This window comes from Crocodylus siamensis, chromosome 2 (assembly GCF_052110815.1).
Source record: "Crocodylus siamensis isolate JL-2025a chromosome 2, ASM5211081v1, whole genome shotgun sequence".
Taxonomy (NCBI): domain Eukaryota; kingdom Metazoa; phylum Chordata; order Crocodylia; family Crocodylidae; genus Crocodylus; species Crocodylus siamensis.
Genome location: NC_143396.1, coordinates 82,276,892 through 82,289,221, shown reverse-complemented (window position 1 = coordinate 82,289,221; position 12,330 = coordinate 82,276,892). Strand labels below are relative to the sequence as shown.

General features: G+C 40.5%; 1 protein-coding gene across 5 annotated transcripts in view; it reads left to right on the top strand.

Moving 5' to 3' along the window:
* Positions 1-12,330, top strand: part of TLL1 (tolloid like 1) — a 242,831-nt gene that overhangs the window by 162,970 nt on the left and 67,531 nt on the right. For all 5 annotated transcript variants that reach the window (XM_090036240.1, XM_090036238.1, XM_090036241.1 and 2 more), the window contains exon 9: positions 4,299-4,414. In XM_090036240.1, the coding sequence (XP_089892366.1) occupies positions 4,299-4,414 (116 nt within the window). The remainder of the gene's footprint in view (positions 1-4,298; positions 4,415-12,330) is intronic.

Here is a 12,330-nt window from a genome sequence, read left to right as displayed (position 1 = left end):
TGCCATGGCAGGGGGTTGGACTAGATGATCTACTCAGATCCCTTTCAACCCTAGAAACTATGAAACTATGAATTTTCTCAAAGGTCTTCCCAGGGACCAAGATGAGACCAACTGCCCTATAGTTAGCCGGGTCCTCCCTTCTCCCCTTCTTGTAAATGGGGATCACCTTGGCCGTTTTCCAGTACTCTGGGACCTGGCCCGAGTACCACGAGCGTTCATACAGCCATGCCAAGGGCTCTGCCAATTCCTCCAGTACCCTTGGATGAAGAGCATCTGGACCTGCTGATTTAAACACATCCAGCCCCTCCAAGAGTTCCCTAACTAGATAGTCCCTGACCCTAGGCATGGCATCATGTCCCTTGAGCCTGTCCATAATCCTAGTCGGGGAGATGTTCTGGTCCATGCTCAGAAATATGGAGGCAAAGAACCATTGAAGACATCAGCTTTTTCCTTTGCTGCAATCACCAGGTTGCCAGATCTGTCCTGCAGGGGCCCCACATTACCTGGTGCCTTCTTACTTCCTATGTATTTGAAGAAGGACTTTTTGTTGTCCTTAATTCTGGTCACCAGCCCTAGTTCTTTCCATCTCTGCCTTGGCTTTCCTAACCGGCTCCCTGCAATCATGAGCAACGGACGTGTAATCCTTCTTGGTGATAGCCCCTTGCTTCCACTGATTGTATGCCACCTTCTTCACCCTTAGGCCCTCGTGGATGCCTTTACTGAGCCAAGGGGTCTTTTTAGCACTCTTGACCCTTTTGGTTTATGTTGGGACTGAGTCCCTCTGAGCTCAGAGGATTGTCTCCTTAAGGAACAACCACCCATCCTGGATGGCCATCTCATTGAGGCTCCAAGTCCCCAGTGTCTCTCTTACTAATCTCAGCTCATTCAAGTCAGCCCTCCTGAAGTCAAATACTTTTGCTTTACTGCTTGTTTTCAGCACTCTGCGCTGGATAGTAAATTCCAGCAGATGATGGTTGCTAACATCTAGGTAGTCGAACACCTGCAGATCCCTCACCAGGGCAAGGACCAAGTCCAGCAAGGCATTTCCTCTGGTGGGATTGTGTACCTCTTGGGTTAGCTGGAGGTCCTGTATGCAGGCTAAAATCCTACATGAATGTTCAGACCTGGCTGACTGATCCTCCCAACAGATGTCTTGGTAGTTTAGGTCACCCATGCCAACCAGATCCCTTGTTCTTACAGCCTCTGTGAGCTGACCTAAAATTCCAGGTCCAGCTCATCTCCCTGGTGAGGCGGTCTGTAGTAGACACTCACTATCAAGTCCCTTTCCCCATGAACCCCTTGCATTCTAACCCAGAGCGCCTCAGTTTGCTCCTCTTCTGAACCCATACTGATTACCATACTCCTCTTTAACATAGAGTGCTACACCCCCCACTTTTTCCCTATTCTATCCTGTCTATACAACCTATAGCTCTCAATGTCTTCTGCCCAGTCATGGGTAGAATCGCATCAGGTTTCTGTAAACCCAACTAGGTCTGGGTTTTTGCTAGCTAGCAGGAGGGAAAGTTCCTCCTGCTTATTCCACATACTCTAGCATTTGTGTAGAGACAATTGAGACCTCCTGTGGGTGTTTGTGCTGCATTCTTGTTCTCAAGCTTGTCTGGGCCCTTGTCACTTACCTGGGTTGTTCCTGCTTTTGTCACCTGGCTTGATGTCAAAGTGTCCCCCTGCACCTCTGCATCCCCATCGCCTGATGAATCTAGTTTCAAGCTAGGGTTGGCTGAACTCATATGGCGGTATGAGTTCAGGCAACCTGGAAGAGAAAACACGCCTACCTTTTGGGGAGAAAACATGCTGCAACGGGGAGGGGAGAAGCAGGCCCGGACCCCAAGCAGCAGGAGGTAAAGGGGAAGAGGGCTTGTGCAGAGGGGGGTGGGGGCGGGACTCCATCCCCGCACACTCTCCCCCTCCCCCCCCCCCCCATAATTCCTAATGGGCAATTGGCTAGTAATTTGATAAACACTATAATTGGTTATTTCAAAGTATAGTTGTACTTGGGTATTTTCAGTTTTATTTGTCCTGTTATATATTCATTCAAATGAACTTAACAACACTTTAAGCTAATAGTATATAGCATTAATAAACACAGAAAACAGGAGAGACTAGCACTGTTAGATTCACTGAGGAAATATGTATTGGAGGAGAGCTGTGTATGTTTCTCAGGTGAATAATATGCAGTTTGGTAACTCACTATAAAAGACAGAGAGTCTTCCATAGAAAATTCCTGTTTGCATTAAAGAAATGATTGATTGCTTCCTGGGCCTCATTGTATTTATACGGGGGTTTCACAGGATCACGGTTTGCAACTGGTGAGAGATTCTGGAGAGTTGTGAGGTTTTGGATAGAAAGGGCAGAAGACGCAACACGTATGTTATCCTCCCAACTATCTCATGAATAATTTGTGGAAAGAATACTTAGTTATTGTGTTGATTAGGGCCACCTAATCATCTAGACAGATTGGATGGTAAAGGTATTACTTTCTGAATCTGTATTACCTTTCATGTGTACTCTCTATCATGCAAGAATACCACTTTCCCTCCTTTGAGAGAGTTTCCAGATGGAGTAACAACTAATAAGAGCCTTGGCAGTGTAATGCAATAGAGGGCACCTTGGAAGAGAAGAGAAGTTTTTGTGGAGTAGCAACAGTAAGGCCCAGGGACAGTCTGCAGGGCCTTTGCTTTTAATGGATCTCCTGACTGTCTCATGGTTCTTTTATGCAGAATGTCCTCTTTCTGGCTGTGTTTCTTCTCATTTGTAACACTATTATTGTACTCTGAAGTTGCTTTAAAATGCTTCAGGCAAAGTTACAATACAGCTTTAGTTTCATAGGGGTCAGCATTAGGGAAAACCAGTATGGTACTCTGCAATTTCTTTGAGCTTTCATTCATTACCGAGTTAAAAATAAACTTATGTTAATTATGGGAGTAGGATTTTCATTAGAAATGACTCATATGTAAGTAGTTAACACTTGAATAGTTTTTGTATACATGTCATTTGATATAATTGCCATAAATTAAAAAAAGATAAAAACACAATGAAGCCAGTAAAAATGTATTTCCTTTTGGTTGGTAAGGAATATATTAGCATGCCACTATTGCCTGACCATTTTCCATGAAGCACCAATCTCTTTCTTTTCATCACAATCACCATTGAAGCTTCAGATAGCACACGTAGTACCTTGAATTCAGCTTAAGCCGGATGCTACAGTTCAATTGTCAGATTAAGTGCTGGACACATTTTAACAAGACAGCCATCTACCTATATAGCTGCATTATCTTCAACATACACAATCTCCCCCTTTATCTGAAGATTTTCCAGGTCATTTATAATTAATTGAGATTTTAATGATACAGTGATTTACCTGCTAGCAGCTGTAGCTCTGTAATTTGAAAGTATTGAAGGTCTGATTACCCTGCCAGTCACAGGGCAGTATTCTCAAATTCATATCCATCAGATCACACCTTAAAAAATCAGCAAAGACAACTTGCTGATTGAAGGTCATAAAGATGAGTGACTGTGGTGTAGGAGATCTAGTCAAATCATCTTTAAGGTAGAGAATGGCAGCAGCTTATGGTGATATAGCTCAGTGGGAAAGAAGAATTATTAATTAGTCACCCAGCAGCTAGAAGTATGATTGACAGGTAAGATATGACCGATCAAGGCTTCAGTAATATCAAGTATCAAAGACTTTGGTATTCTGGGGACTTTACATTTTCTTTGTTTCATTATTAATGTGTCCAAGAATCATATTTTGCAGGAGAAATTTTGTTGAAAATAGGATTTAAATCTCCTATTCTAATATGAATGGGTGTTATCAGTTCAAATTTAGCTTTGATACTAGATGACATAAAATATAGAATGCAACTAACGATTAATTTCTATTATCATGTCAGTCACTGAATACCTGCATTTTGTGTTAGTTCTTTTTAAATGATTTGACTTAAGGGTAACTTTTAAGCCCTTATGGAAATAAAGTTCAGTGTATAATTTTCTGCCAGACTGACAGCAATTACATTTTTAAGACTGCTATAATTTTGGTTAAGTCAGTAGGCAGCATGTAAATTAAAGGGTTCATGGGGAAAAATCTTGTGTAAAAACAATATTCATGGTGCACATATTTATAAACATTACTTTGAATACATTGTAACATGCCAAACTATTTTTCATTCTGCCTGCATTAAGTGAAATAAATTCTACATAGGTATTTTAAAGAAGACTCTTTTTTTTCCCCTTGTAAATCACATGAAATTACCATTTTTACTCTATTTTGTTTCTTGCAGCATGTGGAGAAACTCTGCAAGAATCTACAGGCAACTTTTCATCTCCAGGATTTCCAAATGGCTATCCTTCCTATACCCACTGTATATGGAGAATCTCTGTAACTCCAGGGGAGAAGGTATTTTAACATTATTTTAGCACCCCCTTTCCTGAAATAAATACAAGCATCTCCTCTTCCTTTTTTTAAGACTCTTTCCTCCTTATTTAGGGGTTTGGGTTTTTTTTAAGATTTCGTAATATCACAAATTGATTATATCCTAATATCCAGACTTTGCATTTGATCATGAAATATAGGCAGAAGGCAGGGTAGATTTTCACCTTGAATCAGAGGCATATAGCATAAAAGCTTATGCTGTATGACACTGATTTAGTTAGTCTATAAGGTCTTGAGTAGATGAAATAGGGGCCCTAAATTGAAGCAGATGGTTTTAAAAAACACCACTTCAATTTAGAGCTGATTAAACCCCCATGTTGTGCACACACCCCATTGACTTACCTGCCTCTGTGGTGGGGAGGGGTGGGTCAGCTGCCAGCAGGTGGAGTGGTCCTTGGGTTACAGGGCAGGGTCTGGTGCTTCCCTCCATGCCTCCCCACCAGACAGCACCCACCCATAGGCACCTGGTTCAAGTGGTCCTGGGGGACACCACAGCTGCGGAGGGAAGCACCAGGCCCCTGCGCAGCTCAGGCAGGCAGGCAGGCTCTGGGGGAGGGGGGTGGGAGAGATCAGACTTGCCACTTTTCTTGGGCAGAGCCTATTTTCCTGGGCTGCTGCCAGGCTGCCTACAGTGCTTGCTGCAGAGCTATGGAGCTGCACAGAACCGGGTGCTTCACTCCACAGCTGTAGGGGCAGCAAACTAAAACTCCTCGAAAGAATTTTAGTTTGCTGTCTCCCATGTCATTTAAGGTACATTATGCTGCCGAATTTTCTACAGCAGCTGGAATTAAGGCACAATACATTGCCAAGGCATGCAACCACTGACACTATTAAAGTGGTGCAGAAGCATTTAGCCCGCTTTAAAGTGTCGTGTATACACACCTCTTGTTTCGTCTACACGTGGCTTAAGACACAAATCTATCCTGCCTTCTGCCAGTTTTCAAACTAACATAGCTTACTACCTCTGTGTGCTAATGAACTGGTTTGACTTTGCCCTGTGTTACTGGAAACTCAAGTTCACTCCCATCCAGTGGAAGTTCACATGAAATAAGTTTACGGTTGCAGTCCAATTCTAAGAAGAGAGATGTGCTCACATGCTCATATTGGTAGCCTCAGCATAAAGTCAGAAGCTGAAATCGGCATGCATGGGTGACTTGCATTCTTATTCTTCTGGTTGGTCCCCCTAAGAGGTGCCTGAGCACAGAAACTCGGTAGTATGGGGAAATAAGAACAATGGTGCTTGTCTGATGCCTTCTTAGTCAATGGGTTTTAGGGTGTTACTTTGGGAATTTGTTGCTGTTTATCTAATAACCATAATGCAGGTAAGAACATCTCTTGCAATAGGCTTCTCAATCTGGTCCCACACACACTTTCTAGAAGCAGAGGCATGTGGAACAGTTCCACCTGGCAGTATTTGTGCATTTGTTAACTTCAATTATTACATGTCCCTGAAGAAATAAATTGTAAACACAGAGTGTGCGCAAGGTTGGGGTTCTGGGACAGAGTGTACTTAAGATATACAGACCACCTTGGTCTTAGGGACCTAAAACCAAATAGACATTTCTGTGAAGGAGTAAGGGACAGAGAGGTCAAAGGGAGTGGACTGCAGCCTCTTCAACTAAAGGAAGCATAAAAACATGTGTGTGAAGTGTAATGAGACCCAAACACAACACCCTGGTGATGCATGCCAGTTTTTAAAGTTGGATATGCAATAGCCAGTAATTCTGAATATGAAATGTAAGTAGAACTTGGATGGTTGTTCAATCCTACAGATATTTTAGGAGTTCACATTTTTTTTTCTTTCTTCATTTTGATATTCTTGATGACAAAGCAGGGTGCTACTTAAGAATAGTCAGTAATCCTGGAGTTCAGGGAGCTTACTTTAAGGGATATGGCAGACCCATGTCTGCTTGCTGCAACAAGAGACTTGGACCATGTTACCCACATCTCAGGTTAGTGCCTTGACTGCCTACTTGGGTAGTATCTCTCTTCTGCTGGCATTGCTCAACAGTGTAAAAAAAAAATATATATATTCACTCTGAGAGCCAAAGACTCTATAGTTTATTGGTTAAGGCACTGCTAGATTAGGAGACAGGTTCAAGACTTTTTCACCAAAAAATAGGAGACATTGAAATTTTAAATTCCCACTCTGAATCAGGGAAGTAAAAATACTAACCATTAGGCTGTTCTGTGTACTTTGCTTTCCCTCTGGGTTTGACTTGAGAAATTCTGGTGATGAAACCTCTGTCAAAACAGTGACTATCTGGTGAAAATATTTTATTTCTATTAAAACAATATTTACTTGGAAAATTCCTAGCCAGACCTCATTTTAAGAGGCCAGAGCTCTGATACTGCACATTTTCTATAACAAGACTCTTTGTCCTCTCATGCATTTTGTAAATAGAAGTTAAAATACTTATCTCTTTCAATTACACATGTATAAATGCATCCTGAATCCTTTCTCATGATCACAGTAAACAACAGAGATTGTTTTTAAAATTACTTTCCATGAAGATTGTATTTGCTGGACATTAAAATTCAGTTTGTAAAAGTGGAAAAATGAAGAGAAGATTAACATTTAAAATATGAACTTATACCTTTCAGTGAAAATAATGTCTCCATAAGCAAAGAAAGAAGATTATGTAGCAGGCTTAGGAACAATTGTAAGTAGTTTTAAAACAGTCTGCTCTGATCTTTCAGCTCAGGATTGAAGTCTACATTATAATTTAATTAATATTCTGTAATTATGGATCATGGTTTCTGAAATAATTACAACTCAGGTTTCTCACAACTCCTAATTTATGAGAGAACTAAATAAAACTTAACTGCTGTGTATTTTCCAAATATATCAAATTTCCTGGAGTGAAAATATTCAATTTCTTGCTTGCAGTTTTGATAATTTAAGGATAAATTCTCACTTCTATTACATGACCTTACAGGGGTGGAAGAAGCAGAAAAAGCTGATATAAGGCATGCTAGAATTATTATTATCCCTGCACACTAAGGAAGTCCAGAGCTGGTGAATGGGAGAGTAGACAGATTTTGCCTCCACTTTCAAACTGCCATACAGAAGGATTGCATAAAGTACTACCATATTTGTTAAAGGGGCCAGGGGTATGTATTTCCTACAGCATGCAAGGGAGCTTTGTGAAAATACCTTTTGACACTCATCCTGCAGCAGTGTTTTGTATTACCCAGTGTAGGGATGCATCTAAAGTAATTAAAAATACAGTATTCTTTTTGCATGACCAGTATAATTAGTTCGGTTTTGCAAAACATTGTTTCATTTTCTTGCCAGAAGAAGAGTATTTTAAATGAGTCCCTGTCTAATTTTCTACCACCAGTGCCTAAGGTTTACAGCATTGAAAAATAGAGCTGCATAGGCAATGGTTTATGAGATTTCCAAAAATGTTTGTCCTCCCTGGTACTAAAATGATGCTTGAAAATTCTTGTGAAAATCGAGAGACAACAGACTCCCAAGAGCTCATATGTTAGGGCACTCACTGCAGCTGTGATAAAAAACAGATTCAAGTTCTTGGTCTGCCTGGTTTGATGCTCTTACTTGAAGCTGGATTTCCCGTATCCTGCCTGAATAGCCAGACAACTGAGCTATATGTTTACTACCAATGAGATTTTGAACAATATCTGTTTCTTTTTTCAGTTCTATAATTGGGGGTTTGTTGCTAAATACAGTGTTATATATTTTTTTAAAAGAATCTTATATTACAGCAGAAAGAATGATGGGAGAAAGCTATAAAGTGACTATTTGGGCCCTTTGTTCCAATTATAGTGTTATATTTCCTCAACACAGCTGGAGTAAAGAATAAGTTCCTTAACAGTTTTAACTGACACGTACAGCTGGTACAGTGGCTTCCATGGGAATACGGTGTTGCAGTGTGAAATTTAAATTACTGCTCAATAGCAAATGTTTCTGCTATAGAAACAGATTTAAATTTTGGGGGTACCCAGTATTAAAATAAAATTAAACTGACAGAGGCCTGTAGCACTAAGTCTTAAGTTGCAGTGTATTATAGAATTCAATTTAGGATCAGTCTTATTAAGTATTTGGCAAGCTACAATGAACAAAGAAGAATAGTCAGGAAAAAACTTGTTATATTTTAACTAGAATACAGTTGTAAGAGGGCAAATGAACCTGCTTTCCCTATTACAGATTAGAGACATAAATGAAGAGATTCTGTCTTCATTTATGTATCTACATCTCCACTGAACTCAGTAAAAGTTGCAGGTATATAGTTAGAGAACTGTTCACAGTCTTGTTTTATATTCATAACAAAGTTTTCAGCTTAAAACAATGGGCAAAGGAGAAAATTCAAAGCTAATGAAAGCACATGAATCACTGAATCCACTTTAAAATATTGCAACTACTTGATAACTGTTCCTGTTGTAAATGCCATTGTGGCATGATTGTGATTTTATTTTTATCCATCACAGAGAGTGTTATGTTCACAATAAAATAAAATTCAGATAAACAGACACATAGCAATTTATTTTAATCTTCCTTAAACATTAGGTCAATGGTACCCAAACCATGCCTTGCAGACAACAAATTGCCCATGACATCTTCTTGTGCTGTTGGCAGCTATAGGAAATTAAAAAGTTAAAACTGAAGTTGACAGGGAGAGCAAAGTATGATGTTGCCTGTAGCATGTTACTAGTGTAATTGTTGCAAGCATTGGCTATGAGCCAGTGAATGTTGGCAGTGACTGCTTCAGTCATTTACAACTCCTGTGCAGTTACTCTCAATGACTCTACTGCAAGGATGGTAGTATACGGATGAAGGCATACGCTGGACCAGAACACTAAGACAATGAGACCAACTACAGATGAACTTGTGACTGTAAATATGTAGGCTCAGTTAAACTTCCTTATATTGAGAAACTGTATGTTATGACATTATAGCATAAAGTAGTCTAAGAGTGATGTTGTAGATGTGATGGTTCAATGCAGACAAATAGTTGGCATCAGTGATCCCTCACAGTCAAGAATGATCACTTCCACAGGTCAAGTAAAGGGTTATAAATGAGTCCACTGATGGCTAAAGAGCCAATTCTAGAGCTCTAGACTCTCTGGCTGATACCACAGGTGCTGGCTAAAGGGAAGGTCAGACCGTGAATTTCTTAGTCTTGTTTCCTTTCTTTCCGTTTCTGTCATTTTTCTATCTCTAAGGTGAGACATTTTTCCTCAAAGTAAGATGTACCATCTCTCACAAGGCATCATTATGTAGCCCAGTCCCAGGCTAGTTTTTCCGAATTTGTGGTGGCAATGCCACACTTGTTAATGTTCACCTTGAGGGTGTCCTTGAAGTATTTCCTTTTCCTTTAGCCCCTGTGTGTCCCTTGTCCTTGGCTGAGTTGGGAATATAGCAGTTGTTTTGGTAAATATACATCAGGTATGCACACACAGTGCCCTGTCCACTGCAGCTGATGTTGAGTAATCAATGCTTCTTTACCAGTGGTGTTAGCAGTGGCAAGGACACTGGCATTTGTGTCATGATCCTCCCATTTTGTCAGGGGTCTTCCAGAAGTAGCGCAGGTGATGGCATTCCAGGCTTTTCAGGTGGTCCCTGTAGGTCACCCAAGCTCCACAGTCATAGGCTAAAGTTAGGATTGCTACAGCCCTATATAGTAGGGCTTTGTTCAAGTCCTGATGTTGTGATCACTGAACGCACAATGATTCAGTCTTTTGAAGGCAGAGCTGGCACATTGGACCCTATACTGGATTTATTCATCAATATTGGCCTTTTTTGAGAGATGGCTCCTGAGGTATGCAGTGTTCAACATTCTCCAGCTCTTGTCCATCATTGAGGATTTTTGCCAGGGGAGCTGATTGGCCTGGAGCAGGCTTGTGAAGCACCTTTGTTTTTCTGATGTTAAGGGTCAGTCTTAGACACTGGTGTGCCTGAGAGAAGCAGTTAAAGGCCGTTTGTTGTCTTCCTCTATATGTGCAATGACAACACAATCGTCGGTGTACTGAAGTTCCACAGTTGAAGCCAAAGTAACTTTGGAGGCATGAAGGTGGAAGAGATTGAAAAGGTCGCTGTCCATCCTGTACTTAGTGCTGGTGCAATGTGGCAGATGATCTTGGATGAGCATCTTGAAGACCGCAAGAAAGATGGAAAACAAAATTGGTGCAATCACGCAGCCCTAATTGACGCCAGTTTGAATCGCAAAGAGCTCTGTAGCAGAGCTACTGCACAGGATAGAGGCAGTCATCTGGTCATGAAAGAGTCTTAGGATGGTGAAAAATTTCCCTAGGCAGCCAAACTTCAGTCTTCCATAGAACCTCATGGTTAACAGAGTTGAAGGCTTTGGTCAAATCGATAAAGACCATATATAGTTCCTGGTGTTCTTGGCATTTTTTCATGAGCTGTTGGGCTGGAAAAATCATGTCCATGGTGCCTCTCAGTGGTCTGAAGTCAGACTGAGACTTGGGAAGGACTTTCTCTGCAAGAGGGAGCAGTCAGTTCAGCAAAATTTGTGTGAGAATCTTCCTACGATGGGTTGCTTTCAATGTTTCAGTACAACCCTAATGGATGTGATTGATCTCACTAAACAGTGATCGGTCTAGTAGGCATTGGCTCCACTCATGACATGTGTGTTATCTTCTTTTGGAATGATAGTCAGGATTACATTAGTCAGCATAAAACTGTTCTTTCTGTTCCTTCTTGGCATAAAGTTTTGGGACATGTGCACTAATGATGGTAGGAAATAAATTGTTGGTCAGTTGGGGGTGGAGAGTCACGAGGCACTCGTTAATGCCAACGGGGAATTTGGTCATTCGGCTGCCAATCTTGTTCTTATTGGTGAAACCAACACTGTATATTTGCCTGTTGTCCGCACCATTTCATAGATGCAGGATATTGGCTGCCATGGCTCAAGCAGTGGCAGATTAGGGTGGTAGGACTGTGTTGTGTCAGGGTTGATGGCAGATTATGGTTTGCTTAGGTTGGCTTGGATAGGAATGATCCTGTCTCAGGCAGGGGGTTGGACTAGATGACTTCTGGAGGTTCCTTCCAGCCCTGCTTCTGTATGATTCTGTGGTCCAGAAATTATGTTAAGAGGCAAAGATTTCTTAGGCTGACATCCTTTATTGGACCACCTATATAGTTGGACAAACTTTTGAATGCAAGGCATTTTGTCAGGGACAGCTGATGGAGATTATCTTGCATTCAAAGGCTTTTGTAACTTTTCAACTACATAGCTGGTCCAATAAAATATATCACCCTAAGAAATCCTTGCCTCTCGCATTATAACATAAGGAAATTCAAAAACCAAAAACAATTTTGTGTATGCATCAGAATGCTTTTGCAACAGATCTGGTATTGTCTATTTATGAATGCACTCAGCTGATTTCAGCCTGCATAGGACAATACAAGTTCCAAAGTTTCAGTAATATAGAAAGTTCTGATTTTTGTATAAGAAATTCATTATTAAAAGTTCATTCATGATGATTTCACATCATTGCTCATGCTTATACCCTCAAACAATGTATAACACATGATTTTTGAAAGTAAGGAAGAGGAAACGACATTGTTATATCTATGAATGTCAGTTATAGCTGTAGATATCCCAAACAAGCAAAAGCCCTGTACAATAAATGGAACAGTGTTTAAGGATTAGTAGCATCCAACAAAATCCCTTTAATAGTTTTATCAGATAATACATTAGAATAACATGTTACTGTAGTATGCTGTATTGTATCATTATCATATTTGGATGTCATAATTTCCCTTCCCCCAGGAACTATTAAGATAAAGTGGTAACCCCTAAATTTGTGTTAAACATGGAACATTAACTTAGAATATGTAATATTCCCTTGCATCTTTTTCCATTTATGATAGAAAATACTGTAAAAAACCC